The sequence below is a fragment of the Ammospiza caudacuta genome, chromosome 2, assembly GCF_027887145.1.
Source record: "Ammospiza caudacuta isolate bAmmCau1 chromosome 2, bAmmCau1.pri, whole genome shotgun sequence".
NCBI classification, from domain to species: Eukaryota; Metazoa; Chordata; class Aves; order Passeriformes; family Passerellidae; genus Ammospiza; species Ammospiza caudacuta.
In genome coordinates, this window is record NC_080594.1 from 73,168,530 (window position 1) to 73,188,426 (window position 19,897).

General features: G+C 41.1%; 1 protein-coding gene across 2 annotated transcripts in view; it reads left to right on the forward strand.

Annotated features, from left to right (window-relative positions):
• Positions 1–15,252: 15,252 nt before the first annotated feature.
• Positions 15,253–19,897, forward strand: part of NDFIP2 (Nedd4 family interacting protein 2) — a 45,086-nt gene continuing 40,441 nt past the window's right edge. For both annotated transcript variants that reach the window (XM_058822674.1, XM_058822678.1), the window contains exon 1: positions 15,253–15,408. In XM_058822674.1, coding sequence (XP_058678657.1) covers positions 15,373–15,408 — 36 coding nt within the window. In that variant the 5' untranslated portion in view covers positions 15,253–15,372. The remainder of the gene's footprint in view (positions 15,409–19,897) is intronic.

Consider the following 19,897-nt stretch of genomic DNA (forward strand, 5'->3'; position numbering starts at 1 on the left):
AACTAGTTATTTTTTAAGGATATTCTTTCTATCTACACGCCATTCCTCCTTTAATAGCTGCATAATTTAAAATCCCCATTATTTTCCTGGGCATTTTTCTTATAATAATAGCACATTTTTAATGGATATAGTTGCAGATCTATACAAGATTTTACTCATCTGCTGTGCCTTTATCGTCATCATGTTTCTGTTTCACTTACTAATGATTTGTTTCTGTGAAAATTTAAACCAGTCTGTCTGTTTTTAAACTTTGAGAAGTTTAAAAAAAATTATTTCAGAAAGATAATGTTATCAATTTTTAAGAAATGAATTGCTATTGTGAATATATTAATTTCATAAGAGGCTGCTGTGTGGGTTTACTGAGCAGAGTGGGCAGAAGGAACACATAATCAGACAGAAAAAATACAAAAGGTTGGTTCAGTTGCTATTTCAAAGGCCATCTGAGGTAGATGACTTCAGACACCTCTAAAAGCTGAAGTATCTCCAAGGTTTGGCCAGTACTATTAGGATGTCTTGATTATCCCAGGGAATTTCAGATGGGTCTCACATAGAGCCTCAAATGATGGGAAAATGGTGGTAGGGGGAGTAGCTTGTTTGTTTCTTTGTTTGTTTGTCTGTTTTTAATCTAGCATTTTTAGTTGATTTGGTAACTTGTGTAGCACAACTAAGCAAAGGGAGACAATGAAAGGAAGTAATTGCAGTCATCCAGCCTTACTTTCCCAGGAACTGGGGCAAATCTAATCACTGCCACAAGTTATTTCACGGCTATGCTTTTTTAAAATCCAGTAGTCTGTGTTCTGTTCCATGGGAAATCAACTCTGTTCCAGAAAATAATATTTAAAAAAAGTTTTGGAGCAATACAGCAGATTGATAACATGTGAGTTTATTGCTTTGGGATTTATGAATAATGTTTTTAAAGCTATTTCCTTATTTTGAGCATATGAAAGCAGTTAAGGACATGCAAAGTATCTCGCCCTCACATTCAAAGATGTTTAGTTTAACCTTGCTTAATTTAAACATAGGAAGTTCTACTATTGCAGTACTGTTAGTGCAAAAGGCAGTATTATTTTATTCTAGACTTATTCTAAAATAAATTGTAATGACTCACTGAATCAATTATTCTTACTTTGCTGAAGTGACAACATGGGCTTTTTTTCTGTACTAATATACAGGAAAATATAAAATTGTGTTTGTTCCTTAGCTTTGGACACAATGGCATTTTTAAAAAAATCAAATACCAATGTGTACTTTGGCACAACATTGTCAGCGTTTGTGTCTCCCTCTGACAAAGTGCAATGCAAGACCTTTCATCCAGCCTCTGTACAGACAAGGACACTGCTTCAGGGGAATGCCAGACAATGAAGTAGCTCTCTGAGGTAGCCAGTGAAAACATAGTTTCCCTTACATTTAGCTGCTAGAATAACTTTGTTTTCATCACTTTTCCTTTATAAGTAGCTATTTTTGCTCTTGTTCAGGTGAATGAGTGTTTCTGCAGGAAATCTGCTTTTGTTCCACAGAAATTTACAGGAAGGAAGTGGTCCTTTAGGACGAGTTCATTCCTGTGCATTTATGAGTTTTCTATAGCAAGGTTTACAGCAACAGCAATTTCACTACATTTACCTGCAATTCAGAAATAGCCTTAAACTCTCATTGTTGTCAACTGCATGTGTTTATTTCTCTTTAAATCATGATAGACATTTAAGATCCTCCTGTGACCTTAGTAAACTAACTCTGTGTTTTCCTAAAACACCAAACAACTTAAATTTATGTGGTTTTGTATCCATTGCCACGCTCTTGAGGGGATAACTGGTGCTGAGGGGCTGCACATTAGATGCTGCTTCTATTTTGCTCTCATAATGGGAAATCGGTCAGTTTGTACTATTGTCAAATGTGTTACCATGAAAGAAAATTAGAAAAGAAACCTTGGACTTTGGAGTAAAAAGAGGAGGAAATTGTCACAGATTTTTGCATCTACTATAGATTTTGGATCATATAGAAGCTACTCAGAAGTCACAAGCAGTCATTACACTCATTCTTGCATGCTTCATTTTGTGCAAACAGTGAGTTGTTTAAGATCTGCAGCTTTTCCTGGTTATCATGGGCATAAATAAATATGTCACAGTCTGGAGGCAGGTACTCCAAACCTTGAACTCTGTATGATATTCAATACAAAGTCAACATACTGTTATTTATTTTTCTGAAGAACTAAATTGGAGCACTTGGCTATGAATATTGCAGCTGTGATGTATATAGTGCAGTATTTAAGATATATTCCAGTTAGCAATATCCACGGGGATTGTGTTTGTGTCCTAAGTATTGGCAAATTTCTGTACAGAAAATACAAAGAATGAAAGAAACCTAATCACCACACAGTGGTTTGGTTTTTTCCTTACTCATGCTGTTGGGAAATAAGCCAGTCACTAACTGCTGGGGCCATCCATGGGCTGACTCATTGCCATTTTTGTCTTAGTCATTTGTTTCTGTACAGACAGTATTTTTTTTTTCCTGATAGAAGTATTTAATCTAAATTTTTCAAATTTATGAGCTCTTGTAGCCAGGCTGTGAGATGATGATCACATAAGCCAATTCTAATGGGGTTTACAAATAGAAGCACTAAATGTAATTATGTGCTTTTAGTGGCAACAGTACTACTAGTGAAATGAATTAGCAACTTGATCTATTTGATATATTAATTTGCCAGCCAGATTTGGACAAAATAGCCTCTTTATCTTGAAAAATAGAGGATACTGGCACTGATTTCCTGAACTGCACCATGATTATTCTCTCTGTCATACGAATCACTATACTTTTAAGTAACATATGTGAGGTATAATGTTTAGAAACAGCGGAGTAACAAGTTACAGCAAAGATCCATACTGCTTTGTCATTTGTTAAATCTGAACTTTGCACCCTGGTGATAAGCAGTCTTCTCAGAACTAGAAGAGGTTAATTACATGACAGATCCCTAAACTCCCATGAAAAAAATATTTCCTATTTAAGCCATACCTTTCTTTCCCTGGATGAAAAAAAAAAAAAAAAGAAGAAGCCTGAAAAGCTGTATTTTTTCCCCTCTTAGCTCTGGTCTTATGGACATCTGGTTCAGATGGAATTAAGGGTCTTCTAGTTCATTCAGACATCTGGTACTAAAAATATTCATGACTTGGTATGATTCCAATTTTTTTTTGTGTCCATTGGCTTCTTTTGCTAAAAGATATATGAGGAGTTTATATGAGAGGAACTTTCCTCCTTGTGAGTGCTTGCTCAGAGTTATGACTGTAAAACTGCTGAAGAAGGAAGAAAATTGAGATTGTAAAAAAGCATTATAACTAGACTGAGTGAGACAAAAAAACTCCACCACAAACATTTAGACCATCATTTTCTCCATGACACCAATCCATAATTATGCATTTGACTGTGATTTCACATAGAGTTCCTCGGTGTTTCATTAATCCTTGTCTAAAGCTACCAGAGAAGCCCTTCTTATAGCCAACTGAGAGAACAGAATTAGTCTTTTACAGTTGAGACAGATTCTTCATCCTGGGAGATATCCAAAATCTGACTGGGTAAGGTCTGAGCAACCTGACCTTACTTGGCCTGCTTTGTGCAGAATTGGCCTAGCTGAGCTTTGCATGTCCCACGTAAGCCACATGATTCTGTGACTCTGATTGTTGTATTTAGCCTTCATGAATTGACAGCTAGCACCTGGCATCTCTTCAGCTGTAAATGAGTGTGTCAAAACATACACTCAGTATCCTTTTGACAGCAAACAGGCTATAGCTAGATGCCTGTGTATGTGCTTGACACCGCGCCTCCCATTACAGTCTGTGGACACCAAATCAATAGAGTTGGTAGTTACATCAAGTTTTAAGAATCTAGGCCCACAATATAGGTCCTCCACAAAATTAATACTGATTTTTTGCATTTAAATTACAGCTTAGGTCATCAATTTGGTGCAATACAACTTTGCAGTTTATGTGGGTCATTTACATTTTATGCAGAATTGGGAATTTACTGCTAGTCTAATTCATGTCTTGATAGTCTAATCAAAGAATTTTTATTAGCCTGAACATAATGATACTATCAATTTTAATTCCAATTATCCAAAGGCTCATCCCTATAATCATAGGGTGAAAATACTTAAACTTTATAGCAGTTGTCTCCTTCTCTGGTATTATGCTCACCCTTCCAGTGTTACTCTGGTGACATAGCGATCCTGTCCTGAAGTTGATGGCTTCTCTCTGGGGGGGTCTGGGTGTGTCATGGCAAGACATCCATGGAAGAGATGTGATGTGGAGAGTTTCTTCTCTTTACCGAAAATATGATGTTGGTATTGATGGTTTTCTCCTCCTCACTCTTGGATCATAATTATGTACTTAACATGATTTACTTGGTTCTTAGTCATTGGTTCACAGTTCCCTATTACAGCAAAATCTACTATGTACAACGTGTTTTAACATATATCAGATACCTGTTTTTTCCTCTTTTTTGTCACCCCTAAATCATTTTACCCATCTGCCAAGTTAGCATTCCTTTGGTAGCCAGTAACTGTCTGCTCCCAAGTTGCTTACAACCAGAGGCTTCTGTTATCAACCTGTGTCTCCACTGTTAAGGCTGCAGTTATCATCCATTGCCTGTACATCTCTACCCTGTATTTTTATTGTAGCATCATCATAGATCACTGGAGAAAGACAAATTACATGCTGCATTTACATGGATGTTTATAAAAATATATATTGTAATAAGCCTTATACCATTCAGCTGTACAAAGATAAGCAAAGGTTGAAACAAATCACGTAACTGTCAGCTGGTTATCAGACAAGAGCTGTTACAGCTAAACCAACTAACCTCAACCTTCAGGCAGGTCAAGGCAAGTCCACATGAATCCTGATATGTCTTAAAATTGTGTTGACAACTTAAAACGCACAGAGCCTGCTACTCATACTGGTACTGTATGTGCTGGGCTGTAAGACTGAAGGATCTGGACAGATAACTCAACTCACTCTGAGCAAATACCTCCATTTGAGGCACCCAGTCCTGCCTATAATGTTCTGAAAAAGATTTGAATCCTGGTGATGAATGCTCAGAGTTATGACTGTATCTCTTGATCTTCAAGGGGAGTGAATTATTAACATTTACTTTACCTAGTTCTGATAGTGCTCAGATAAACTAATGTTTCTAAAAGTCATCCTGAAAGGCACATGCTTGGCAAAACTGTTTTGATATGCAAATACCATGGTCTTATCTCAGACACTTTATGTCAGCAAGAGCTCATACATCAGAACTGGTATATTCCACATTTGGAACCAAGTTTTCTATCAAGTCTGATGTCCCAAAGAGCCAAACAAACGCCACACTTCCTGCATGACTGGGACATCTGTCACGGAGTGAAAGTAGTGGAAACCAGCATGTCCTGCCAAGTGGACATTTGTGTGCTGAGGTAAACATTCTGTGTTACTTGTTAACACCCGAGTTGAAGTCCTGTTCCAGTAGCATTTCTTGAGTTCTAACTACAGGCACTATGTGTAGATTTATATTTACTGGGATTCTGGCACAATTCCAGTTGGAAATGCCAGAAAAAGATGCTGTAAAACTCTATGGGTCCCATTCAGCTCTAAAGCCCTGGCTTTGTTTCAATTGAAACACGGTATGCTAAATATCAAAGGCTAGGGAATTTGGTATAATGCATGCCTGAGGATGTCCCTCAAAAGGAGTTGGGATACGGTCAAGGGAAACTGGACCAAGGAAAGCAGTCTTAGATCTCTAAGTATTGGGAGCAAAGGATAATTTCTTAATTCTAGTCAAACTCTCTCAAAGTATCAGCCAGCATCTTAGACAATATGGTTTCTCCCATTTGTTGGTTTCAAAGTTTCCAAAGATTTTTGCAAATGATTTTCCACCTTTTTCTCCTTCTCTGGTGCCTATTCTTCTTTCTGAGACTCAATATTTGAATCTTGCCTGCAGATTTTACAGAGGTTTCCATTTCCAGTTCCCATCATCTTAATAGCAGTATTGTTAGTACATGACCCAGCACTTCTGGAAGACCTCACTGGAGAGCTTTCCAAATCACATGGAAATAACCTCACTTAATTGTTACTCAGTGTACTTATGCACTTATGGCTGGAACATGCCATGGTCCTGATCTCTAGTTACTCATTCTCTTTTCTGAGATATGTACCTGGGTTTTGGTCTGTTTTTCAAATTTCTGCTTTGGCCACATTGCAGAACTAGCATGGTGGTTGATTCCCACAAGGTTCTCATCTCCAAGAGAATATGGCTGGCATGTGGACACATTTCCAGAAGCACAGGAGACTTATCTCCTGTTCCAATTCTTGAACATGCTTTCCCTCTTTCATCTTTCCTCCCTTATTTTGTGGTGAAAAAAATAGCCCCTAAACATCCTTTTCCTCAACTTTCCAGGTAGAAAGGGCCAATCAAATGAGATCTCAAAATACAATAAAATAAAGTACAATAAAATAAAATAAAACAGCTCCAACATTGAAGTAAAGTACCTTCTGCTATTTTTTTTAAAAACATACCCCTATTAAAGATACATTCTGCATGCCCTGTGGGTCACCTGTCACTTCCCTCATCTCAGGCACTTCTTTTTTATATCTGAATTAGTTTAGGAGATCTTTGCTCATCCATGCAGGATTTCTGCTGCCTTTGTTTGATCTCTTACTTGTTGGAGTGAAGCTTGCTTAAGCTTGAAGGAGGTGATATTGGATTTTAAACCAGCTCTCCTGGAACATCCTTCTATCTAGGGTCAAGGGTCAGATCCTATGGGATTATTCCAAGAAGTTCTATGAAGAAGTTGGAGTCTGAGCTCCCAAAATGTAGTCTTGTAGTCCTGACTTTTTCCCTTCTCCCTCCTCTCAGGATATTCTTCCCCCTGTATCCTTCAGAATCCTGTTACTCCAGTGATGATATGCCACTGCAAGTAACACTGCTCCAACTTTCATATCCCTGACCAATTGTTCCTTGTTTATAACTATAAAGTTAAGAAAAGTACCTTTCATTGTTGGCTCCTTGAGGAGGCTGAGAGAGTTGGGCACAGAGAAGAAAGGCTGAAGGGAATTCCACCCGTGTGTAAAAATACCTGCAGGGAGGGAATGAAGGAAAGGTGGCCACACATTTTCCAGCAGTGCCCAGTGACAAGACCAGGAGTGTGTATCTTAGAATGAGATTAATTGCATCACGAAAGTGCCTTTTTTCCTCCACTAACTATGAAAAATACCCAGATATCTGGATCCAATGCAGACATCTGTGACAGAAACATCTAAATTTAGGTGAGCTAACTGCTCTGTAGTACAATAAATCAGGGCAGCACAGCTGACAAATATTTCACGATAAGCTTTCCTCCTTTCAATTAGCACATGCGGGATCAGATCCTTACTGAGCTGCTTGGTATAGAGCCCTTCTGCATATTACCAGCAGCATTTAAGGCTTTCAATCATAGCACTGCTTTCTTTGTCTCCAAATTGACAGGAATGCTGAAATATCATGCCTGAAGCTACCTACACATACCACACAATGGAACAAAAGCTAGCTTCAGTGGAAATCTCCACTGAAGATTATTTCTCAACATTTATTTTTCTTTTCTGCCACTGCAGCCCTGGGTCAAATCAGATGTTGATGGAGACTTCCACTCAGATTCACCAAAGGAAGCATTTTTTCCAGAGCTACATACTTCTTAAAACAAGAGTATGCAAAAGACCTGAGAAACTTTTATGTGTTTGCATATTACTAATTCCTGAACAGTGACTGAATAAAATTTAGGCAAGTGTATCTGAAATAGCAGTGTGTATTCTGGCAATGGGGCACAATGTTGTTTGACTGTCAGCATGCTGGAGCAGTGAAAAAGAGCATTTTTCTTCATGTTTAAGAAATTATCTGTTGAGGTAAGTGGTCACATTCACATGCTACCTAAGCTTGTGTGGTAAATAATAGGTAAAATCTATGTACATCAGAAATCCTCTGAAAGTCATTTGAGGAGTCATTTGAACGAAGAAACTGAATGCTTACTCAATAGGAAACTCGAGGCATGGGGCCTTAGCCAGAATTTAGGCTGAGTTAGCACTTGCTGGCTAGGTCTGGTTGATGATCTGGTGGTTAACAACACTTCTGTTTTATTCTGCTCTATTTCTGTTTGTGTTCTGCCTTATGTTCAAAGGAGACTAAGCTGGCATTACAAGGAGCCGCTTTAACAGCTCAACAGCTCTGAAAACACTGTGTGGTTTTTAATGCAGTTGCATTACAAACACAGAATACAAGGGGGATGTTCATAATAAAAGAGGTTTATAATTTATGCCGAACTGTATTTTATGTAGAAGAAAATCAATTTGGGCACAAAGCCTGCTCAAGAGCTGGATTTATGGAGAACACAGACAGTGATGAACAACTAAATGTTATTTAGAAAAACTCACTAACGGTGCTGTGCAGGGCAGTGTTACAGCACATCTGATTTGAATAACCAGCATCATTTGGGTAACTGAAGAGATAATTTTCATCTTATAGCTTTTTCAAATAGATCTTTATATTGTCTTGTAAGCGTCAGGAGAAATACCAACACTTCAGACTTAATGGATCTAGCAGTAAATTATTGTGAATATATATCCAGCTTCCTTCTGTTCCTGTAGGACAGAGAATATGCTTTGCAGTTAATACCTACAGCAACTTTGGCACTACAAGAGCCAGGAGTTACTTGTTACTATTGCTTAGTCTATTTTCTATTTTCTAGTTGTATAAGAAAATGATTTTCAGATAACATCAAGTCCTTAACTGATTGGATTTTGTTTTGTATACAGCCAATTTAATATCAAAGTAGCTTTCAGATAACTGGATTAACAAATATTTGAATATTTTTTTTCCTACAGGATATATGCTAAAACTGTTTTCTACTTAAATTCATGCCATATTGATGTTACAAAAAATGAAAAGTATTGCCAAGATCAGAATAGAAATATCTTGTCCAAATAAGACTTCATAACAGCATTGGATTTCTTCTTGTAGCATGCATCTATATTGACTTCTGATGCACTAAGCCTACAGCTGTCTGTATTTTCTACCATTTCCTCCTTTTTTTTCCCCCAACACATTTCAAGGGTTTGGGGATTGCTTTGTTGTTCATTGGTTTCCAGCTGGAGGTCTTTTCTCACATATTTCCCACATTCCTTCACAGTTTGGTGTGTATTTACATCCTTTATTCTCTATTTCAAATTTACTGTGATCAGTTTTATCAACTCTGACTGACTTCTGCACATTCTGTTCAACCTCACTTGTTAAATGAAAACTTCAAAGCCATAAAGGCATTTTTTGTTTGCTAAACATTGTGTATTTACATAATAGCACATGTTGGCAACTGTCAGCATCAGGTTTTTAACATCAGATCTGTAGCTGAAAACACACTGCAAAGCTAGGCCATATAAATTTTAGAAAATTCTAGTTCTTTCTCAGCTTTTGACAATTGGTGTGTTTAGGTAGTGTCCACCATCAGTGTTCATCACACACAAATATTTAAATTATTATATTCTATTGCAAGGGATTAAAAAATAGTTATAAATTATTTTTTAAGAGAGAATCTAGTTTTAAAGTGAAAAACTTCAAACTGGCACACACTCATGTGTCTATTCCTGTGATTCTCCTGCTTTAAACTGATTTCTCTCATGTACATGTGCCTCTCCAGAAAGGTGGGACTTGCCATGTCCTTTTTTCTCATTGCTAGACCCTCCCCTATCACCTGTGTGAAACACCAGCAGCCTTTGCATTCATTCTTCATTCTCAGTGAGCCATATTATATGGAAATACGACTTTTAAGAAGAATCTGCTCTGAGACACAAGCACACACTGCCTCAGACTTTATTTATGGACCCTGTACCATTTCCTCTAGACTCATAACTTACTGCATGAACTGGCTAAGCAATCATCTTGCAGTGGCAGCTCATTATGCTTTTTTTTCTCCTTGCAAAACCATTGAGCTGTACTGAAGAAGCTGTACTGCTGCTGACGTGAGCATTGGCTCCCTGAACTTGTCTGAAGACTTATAAAAAGATGGTGTTCCTTCACTTCTGTGGTGTCCTGCTTTAACTGTGCAGCAAAGTCAGCAAAGGTAATTAATGTAGGCTGCAAGGGAGACAACAGAGATGTAGGGATTTATCCATGCTACCAGCTTAGACAAAGTACAGCTGTGCAACACACAGCTGTGTGGAGCTTGTCAGAATACAGCTGAGCTAGTTCAGAACTGTCTCTGTGACTTAGCAAGAAATAGCTGCAGCACTAAAGAGATCCATGCAGGCTGCAAAATCTGTCCCAGACCAAGGCAAATATTTGAGATATTTCCCAGCCTGAGCTCTGTGTTGCAGTAATGACTTTTAGACCTGGTTTAGACACACCTGCGTGGTATTTGGACATATCCAAAGGCCAGGTTTGCAGGACTGTACCCATGTATAAACACACTGAACACAGATGATGACAGTGCAATTGAAAATCTACATTGGGCTACAAAATCTTAAAAGTAACCCAGTGTTCCTGCTAGTGATGGCTCTGGCATTGCCTATGTTGCCTAAAAAAAGGAGAAAAAAACATGAAGAAAACCAAGCCAAAGTCCTGCTGTTTCTTTCTAAGAAATTCAGTCCCAGTGGTTTGTTTAAGCCAGCTTCCTGCTTAAAGTAACTATCTAACCCCCTACAGGGATCACAAATTTTGTACAGTTTACATAACCAGGAACATAGAACTAAAACCAAACAGCTTATAAAAGGAGCTTGAAAATACAGAGGAAAACAAATACAGTCAATAAATTCACAGCCTGCTTTAGGATTGGTCCATGAGTAAATTAAGTACATTAATTTAATTAGATTTACATTTGGGAAAAAATATTTATTTCTCACTGACATTATCTGTATTAGACATTTAAAAACACATGCTAAAGGCATAAAAAAAAGTTATAAAACATGAAATTTTATTTGTTTCCCAGGTTTTGGAAAGGTATGTACAGCTTTTATTCTTAAATTTTTAAATTATTTATATGGTACAGCAAGTAAACTACTATAGTAATTGCAATATTTACTTAAAATAGTACAAAATTATGTACTATAAGTGTAATATAAATATTTGTATATAAACAATATAAGTATTTGTTTATGTATCTTTATTAAGATAAAATTGACTTAGCTTTGAAACCTACCTACTCTGTAAGTTCCATAAGAAGCCTTAAAAATTTGAATGAAGAAATGAAGATAAATGCTGAAGAAGAAACTGGTGAATAAATGTAAAGATAAATACTATGCCTTTTTATTTGCTAGCCATTGATTGAATAATGAAGGAAAAACATGATTAAAATTTCTAACAGTCCTTGCCTTTGTGCAGTTCAGACTTGTCTGAATTCAGATGCCATCCTTCAAGACAACTTTTCACAGAACTGGGCTTGCAAGAGCTGTTGTTACCAAGAATCTTTTCTTGGCTCATTTTCATGGTGGAACAAAGTTTAAACTATTGTAAGTTTGTTGACTAACAGCAATTAAGTTTTTTTTTTTTCCTAAAAAAACCTGTCTGAAGCAATACTTCCTTTTAAATGTAAATTTGAAACTATTTTGATTACATGCTATTTAGAGCACTATTTCTGTTTCTTTAAATACAGTTCTTTGACAGAAAAACAATATTTTAAGGATTCAAAATATAGTCCTAACCATTACTGTCATTGCAGGCCTGCTAAAGTTTAAGAAGGTCAAAACAAAAAAGTAAATTTTAAAACTAGCATTCAAGGGTTTTAGTCAATAGGACAGTCCACATAATTTGTTCATCTAAGTAATAAAGTCCTAGCACTTCTGAAAGACACATTTCCTACATTCAATATGTATTCTGTACAAGAGAGTACAGAAGAAATATGGACTCATGGCAGAGAGTCCAGTAAAGAGCCGCAAGCGCGATGAATGGACTGGAACATCATTTCTGTGAAGAAGGTCTTTGAGACGTGGGGCCCTGCAGAAATGCCTCACGAGGGATCCCATCAATTCACACAAATACCTGAAGGGAACTGCTTAGCAGATGGAGCCAGGCTCTTCTCAGCAGTGCTCTGTGTCAAAACCAGCACAATGGGCCCACACAGAAACACTGGAGGCTTCCTCTGAACGTCAGGAGTTTTTGTTACTGTGAGAGTGACTGAGCACTGTCACGAAGACTTGTGGAGACTCCGTTCTCAGGGATATTCAAAAAACACTCTGGTCCTGGGCAGCCTGCTCCAGGTATCCCAGCTCGAGCAGATGGCCTCCAGAGGCCCCTTCCAACCCCAACCATTCCGTGGTTCTGTGATTTTAAGGAACCCTAGTGTTTGCCAATTTCTTTGCATTATAGATTAATATTAGGCCATGGTAAAAACCTCTGGAATCAGGCAATTAAATGAAAATATACAGATAACACTTTTTTGAAAATACACAGATGTGAAAGAAATGCATTATCTGTTTTTATATTTTGATGTTCCAGAAAGAATGAGAATCAAAAGAAGGCATATTTAAAGCCTAAATCGGTCACATGGCCTGCTTTGTTATAAGTCCCATAATGATACTTATACTCCTGAAGTAAATGAAGTTTGGTCTCTGTATATAAGTTAGACCATCCATCCAAAATTTGTCCCTAATTATGAAACTCCCTCTCCATACACAACTCTATTATCTCTACTGAATCTGCTCCTGCCTCTGCTGACTCTTCTCCCAAGCACGATGGAATATTTTCCTATTAAATGCACTTTGGTTCTCACCTATTGTCCTTTCTTCCCTTAAAAGACATAAATTGCACAAGTTCAAAACTGAAGGTTTCATCTTAATAAATGGTTACTCAATTTTATTCCAGCATTTGCAGTGTCAAATTCCAGTTTCTAGGATTGTACGGCAGAACTGAGACACAACACTTAAAAAGCCATGGAGATCAGGTGACAACTTCTTGAGCTGAGATGTCACATGCAGCACTTCAGAAAAAGTTTGCTTTGGAGATAATTGTTGCTAACGGCAGAGAAGATGATAAACTAATTACACCAATGGTCTTATTTCCATGTCCTGTGAAATCTGGAAATATAATTAAGAGGGTTTGGAAACTGAAACACGCTGCAATACTCTGTACAAACTTTCTTAAACTCAAGATGACCTTTACTAATAACTGTTCCTTAAAGGACAGAATAATTAAACGTTTATTATGTATAATGAAGGAATAGGAGAAAATCCTGTTAGGAAAATAATATTAATTCATTTCTTAGCTATAGAATCCTATCCATTTCTAACCGGCTTTGTTTCCTAACTGCTGATGCTTTTGATTTGCAACACAGTTTGTACAAGAAACAAAACAAATGCAACCAACAGAATAGGCCTGCACTTTCCAAACACGTTTTTATTTTCATTTGGATAGCTTTAGTAACTGCTGCAGTAGCCAGGTATGGGCTGCAAGCAAGGTCCCAGGCACACACACAGCGTCTCACACTTCCACCTCCTCCTCCCCTATAATCCTGCCTATCTTCACTCCCACCCCATCTAGAGACAGAGCTCCAACAATGGAGCTCGCTCCACTTCCCCGCCCTCCCACACGCACGCAGTGGCGCTTCACCCCGCTCCGCAGGGATGGCAGCCTGCACAGGGACACTCACCCTGCTGCTCAGGGATGGCAGCCTGCACAGGGACACTCACCCTGCTGCTCAGGTCAGCAGCCTGCACAGGGACACTCACCCTGCTGCTCCGGGATGGCAGCCGGCACAGGGACACTCACCCTGCTGCTCCGGGATGGCAGCCGGCACAGGGACACTCACCCTGCTGCTCAGGTCAGCAGCCTGCACAGGGACACTCACCCTGCTGCTCAGGGATGGCTGCCTGCACAGGGACACTCACCCTGCTGCTCCGGGATGGCAGCCTGCACAGGGACACTCACCCTGCTGCTCAGGTCAGCAGCCTGCACAGGGACACTCACCCTGCTGCTCAGGGATGGCAGCCTGCACAGGGACACTCACCCTGCTGCTCCGGGATGGCAGCCTGCACAGGGACACTCACCCTGCTGCTCCGGGATGGCAGCCGGCACAGGGACACTCACCCTGCTGCTCAGGGATGGCAGCCGGCACAGGGACACTCACCCTGCTGCTCAGGTCAGCAGCCTGCACAGGGACACTCACCCTGCTGCTCAGGGATGGCAGCCTGCACAGGGACACTCACCCTGCTGCTCCGGGATGGCAGCCTGCACAGGGACACTCACCCTGCTGCTCAGGTCAGCAGCCTGCACAGGGACACTCACTCTGCTGCTCCGGGATGGCTGCCTGCACAGGGACACTCACCCTGATGCTCAGGGATGGCAGCCTGCACAGGGACACTCACCCTGATGCTCAGGGATGGCAGCCAGCTGCCGAAAGGTGCTGATGACCTGAGCTGCAGGATGAGCTCTTCGTGCTGGCCATCAGCGCCAGCCAGAAGCCAGCTTTGCGAGAGCATTTGCCTGCTCATCGGCTACAGAGCAGCACTCGCGAACGCTCCTCTCCGCTGCAGCCGAGAGATGAATCTCCGGCTATTTGAAGTTGCTGCATGCCACAGCTGCACATCTGGCAGTTCGGGAACCTAGAAATGAGCCAGCCTCGTCCCATACACCTTTATGGGTGCAGGCGTTTTTAACTGGTTTTACATCCAGGAGGTCATAAACATCTGTATATTTAATTTTAGGAGGAAGAGAGAGGAGGAAAATCACATTTCCTTGCCACAGAACGGTGCTTTGCCTTCACAAGAGCAGCAGGCAAACGGGCTCAGCATTCTTAATCACTTTAGGTAGATGCCAATTCAAAATCGCTGTCCGGGTCCCCAGTATGTCTTCCATGCCATATTGTACTTCTTCTTGCCCCACGGTGATCAATTGCGATAAATACCCAGGCAAGGCCTGGGCTGGGCACGTAACAGCCTCACTGCTGCCGAGCGAAGAGCGGCGAAAGACGAAGACCCGCTACCGGCAGCCGCGGTAGAAGCGCCCCGAGCTGAGCGCAGCCGGGGCAGCAGCCGAGGGCGGAGGGCACACCCACCGAGCCCTGGGCCGAGCCAGCCCCGCGGCCCGAGCCAGCCCCCCGGGCCGAGCCAGCCCCGCGGCCCGAGCCAGCCCCCCGGGCCGAGCCAGCCCCCCGGGCCGAGCCAGCCCCGCGGCCCGAGCCAGCCCCGCGGCTCCCGGCGGGGCGGGGCCTGGGCCGCTCCGCCGCCGCGGGGGCGGGCAGGGGGCGGCCGCAGCGGGGCAGGGCCGGGCCGGGCGGCGGCGGCGCCGGGCGAACGGGCGGGGGAAGGAAGGAAGGAAGAAGGGAAGGACGGACTGAGCGACGCGGCGCCAGGTCGGAGGAGCTGCGGCCGCGCCCGTGCGTGTCGGCGGGCGGCCAGGATGGATCACCACCAGCCCGTCAGCCGCTACCAAGTGGTGAGTGCGGCGTCCCCGGCGAGGCCCCGCTCGCCTCCCCCCGCCCCTCGGGCCGGCGCGGCGGGCGCGGTGCGACTGGGGCGCCCTTCCCCCGCCCCCGCTTCTCGGCTCCTACGGGCGAGGGTCTGGCAGGGACCAGCACCGGGCCGGGGCCGAGCGCGGGCCGTCCCACGGAGGGGCTCTGACAGCTGGGCCTTGCTCGGGCGGCGGGGGCTGCCTCCCTCGGCCCCCGGCAGCCCCGGCCTCGGAGAGGGCGGCTGCCCGGCCTGCTCGGGAAGCCGCCTTTGCCCGCCTCCCTCTCCCCTCCCGCCGGCTCCGCGGCCGCCGGTCCCGGCACGGGCTCGGCGGATTTTCCCGGGCGCCTCCCCCGGCCCGGAGCGGGTGGCGGCTCCCGGGAGAGCGCGGCCGGGGAGGAGCGGCCGGGGAGGAAGGGACACGGGTCCTTGTCTCTGCTCAGTACGTGCCTCGGAGCGAACCGCTGGAACCTTGAGGCTTCTAAAAGCCCGTAGATGTCTGGCACGGGGATGGAGTGCAAGGCCTGTGTGAAGAAGATTAGAGGGAGGGAGGGAAGTGTGAAATGCAGGAAGAAGACTGACCTTCAGTGTGTTTGTGTCTGTGTGTATGCGCACGCACTAACAGGCTTTTCTCAAGAACGGTCTGCAGCTTTGGGGGTCACTGAGACCAGTTTTTCTTTTGTCCCTGAACTTAATCATGGAAGTAATCATTTAGAATACAAAGATTTTCATCCTGCCCGAATTGATTGTGTTGTCTGTTTCTTGCAGTCATCAGTTTAATGTCATTTACATAAATCTTGCAGTCATTAGCTTAAGGTCAGTTACACTCAAAATATGTAAACTTTCCTGATTATTGGGTGTAAAAATGACTTAGGTGCAGTCAGTCTCCTCAAAAGTTTAAATTTTATCCTTAAACTCCTTGTACTTAATAGCTTTGCTGTGAATAGAAAGATAAAGAAGTCTGAAATCTTTGTTATTCTCTGTGATTCAAATTTCTACTGCAGTCTTCTAGCTAAATCCTAAATTATTTATCTTAGTGTTTGTGTTTTACAGCTTGAGTAGTGAAAAGAATGTCCGCAGAAGTAATCACACTTATGTCTGTCCATATGTAAATAGTATTTATATTCAGGTTGTTCCTAGGTTATGATTTAAGAAAAAATAATAGGAAACACTTTTATTATATTTGGAATATTTATTTTGATAGTCCTACAGCACTGTAGATTTTTGTATGCTTTTGGGCACTTAGATACAGGGATTGTCACAGAGGTGATGAACTCACCACACGCCCTGTGATGTATTCCTTTAGGGCGGTAGTTGTTCACCAGCTGCTTTTTTTCTGGCACTGTGCTTCCATAACTTGGAATCAGTAGAAGTCCTAAAGTCATTCCTTCTTCTCTGCAACAGAGAAGAAAAATGCTGGCAGAGCATTTTTTTGAGAGCCTACAAACACTATCTTCCTTGAGGCCTGAGGTAACCTGGGCATGTTTTAAAAGGCCTTGAAAGAGCATATGTTATTAGAGGTCAGACAGGGAGAAGGGAAATTTTAATTTAGTTACTCAAAGGAGTAAAAAAAACCCCAACACGTGAAGAAATAATTTGTCTCTCTAATATTTTTATCTTATGCTTGTTAGGAACTTCCAGTGATGGTGCTGATGCCCAGCTTTGGGTAAAAACTATTTGATATGGCCTTCCAAAAGGGCTTAGCTTAATGTTTGTCTGCATGAGTTGGCCTCCTCAGTTTGCTGTGTACATTAAATTGTGAAGTAATTTGTTATAAATCAGTCTGCTGTGCTCCAGAGTTTAAAATACAGCCTTGCTGATTACTGCCACATAGGAAGGAACATATTGTTTTAGTTTCTTTGTTATATCTGACTGCTGAAGACTGAGATTTTTGTAATGTTGTTTACTTACTGTTTTGGGTCAGAGAAAGGAAGGACCAAGGCAATTGCAGATATACTTAATTAGCAGCTGATTATTCAAGCATGTGATCTCAAGTGTTGTGATGTATTTGCTTACATAATGGCTATGATAGGTACTGAGCAATAGATTATTGCAGATTTTATGGTTCTGTCCTAGTTTTTAAAGACAAAATGTAGGAAAAAAAGATGACTTAATATGGATAATACCACATTTTATAAATGTTTTATGAATTTAGTTTTGTGAGCTCTGGCCAGTTCTGCTGTGTTCACTATTTTTTTATTTGTTTGGGTTTTTTTTTTCTTTCTCCCATGATTAGTAATAAATACTTTTTGGCCCTGCTTGTACCTATTCTGCCTTTACTTCTAGCTAATCAGTTTGAGTCTATTCAGGGCAAGTTCTCTTCTAAATAGAAAGATTTCTAGGTGTGTTTTATTATCAAAAAGTTACTAACTTGTGTTTCTTGGCAGTAGCACTTCAGCGAAGTTGAAGAAGCTATCTTTCTCTTCTTATTTGTGGTTTCTTCATGTTAGTTAAATTAAAATTCTTTAGATTGGCAGGCAGTTTAGTTTTGAGTTTTAGCACAAAAAGCCAGTTCTGTGACATTTTCTTATGAAACAGAAAGTATCTCATCATAAAGCTAACCCTCCGCTTTTCTTATTTTTATCTCTGTTGGAAATAGCTCTAAAGCTTCATTCTGTATCTTGTTCTTTTTGCGTGTCTGCATTTTATTTACAAAGCAGTTCAGAAGTGTTCAAACCGGGCTGCTGTTAAAAGCTGGTGTTTGGAATTGCAGCAAAGTGAGTGTTTGTGAGCAAAGAGCAGGCAGTACGTCAGCATTACGTAACTCTGTGCCGCGGGCATGTGTGATTTGTATTGCTTTCTGGCCCTCCTGTTTTGTCTCTCTTCGTAGGGCAAAAAGACAAATAATTGATGGGTAAGAATTTGTCATGCTTCCCTGCAGGAATATGACATTAGAAGTAAATTAGCCAACCTTTGTTGTCTTGCTTTACTTCCTTTTTTCTTTTCCTTAGTCACTTGAATGACTGCATTCCTGTTGATGAATGTGTCTTAAATTTTACATTTGACATTCCTTGCAGGTAAAAGTCAGTTACAGCTGTATCATTTACTTACTGTTGTATTTTTTTCTATTTCTTTCCCTATTCTGCTCTTTGTTGGATAAGGCATCAAGTTTAGGAAAATTATATTAAAAATTCTTCAGTAATCATTCTCCTGATTGTTTTTACCTTCTAATTCTTTGTCATCGGTCCTTAATAGCATTACTATCTTGTCCGAAACATTTGCTTCTAGTCCAGCCTGTTTGCAGAAAAAGTGATTGGAATGATGCTTTGTGATTCTGTACTGGAACAAAGAGGAGGAAATGCAGCTGTTTTCTGCAGCACGTAAAACTGAGAGAGCAGCTAGGCTTTAAAGCTCAAGGTTGCCTTTTTTACTTAGAAATGTGGCTTTCCAGCTAACTGAGTCATGAGGGAAGACTTCGTGTGCATGTGAGTGATTTAGGCACAGAAATTGTGTTGAAGGCTGCAGGACTTACAAGCTGTACTGCTCATGAATTATAATAACCAGTCTTTCTTGATTAAAGTTTGGGGTCAGGTAGTCTGGAGTCCTTGACTTAGGGTTTAGTCAGAGCTAAACAGGTAAATGCTAAAATGGGAAGGTAACAAATCGATTTGGGGGGGGGCAAAGGCAGCTCTCCACAATGTCACTTCAGCTGTTACTGAACTTGCCATGCCACTGTAGCACTTTGTTTTGGTGGGATTTGTAAGTGATGGTTGAGGTAAGACTGATGGCAGCCTCCTGTTGTATGGCACTATGCAGGGATAAAGAAATTGTGGCCTTTTAAAAGAGATCTTAGTCTTGTATAAGTTGTGTGTACTTATAGAAATGGGGCTAAGAGATGAAAATTTGTTCTGTAAACACTATAGCAAAAAACAAACTAAGATAAGGCTTTATTTTCTGTATCTGTTACCTCTATTGTTGCTGACTCTTTACTGTCCCAATGTTACTTAGTTAAAAACCTTGATCAAAGTCATCTTTGTAACTCTCATGAAAGTCAACCTACGCAGGAAATGTTAACAAAGAGAAACCTCTTCCTTCTTTCTCTTCCGGGGACCAAGCCTAATAGTGATTAGCAAATAAACTCCCAAATGTAGGTAATTCTATGGCTTTGATGGAAGACTGCTAGCTTATATCTGTATATCTACTGTGTTTTCTACAGTATTTATTGTCTTAGGAAAATTCTTATGTAGCAGCAGAATTTCCTTAAGCTAGCTTGAGCTGTTCAGTAACACCGAACAGCTCAAGCTAGCTTAAGGAAATTCTGCTGCTCTCCACAGATATGGGGTGGTGTCATAACTGGAAGATAAAATTCTGCATCTGGAGCACTAAGTTGATAATACTGAAAAATACTGAGGAAAGATACATTAACTGATAAGTGTTACAGTTGTTTCCTTGTGATAGTTGCGCAGATATTTTTAGAGGTAGTAGCCTCAATCATAAGAGGATACAGTTTTTCATTGCATTGACTTTTTGCACAT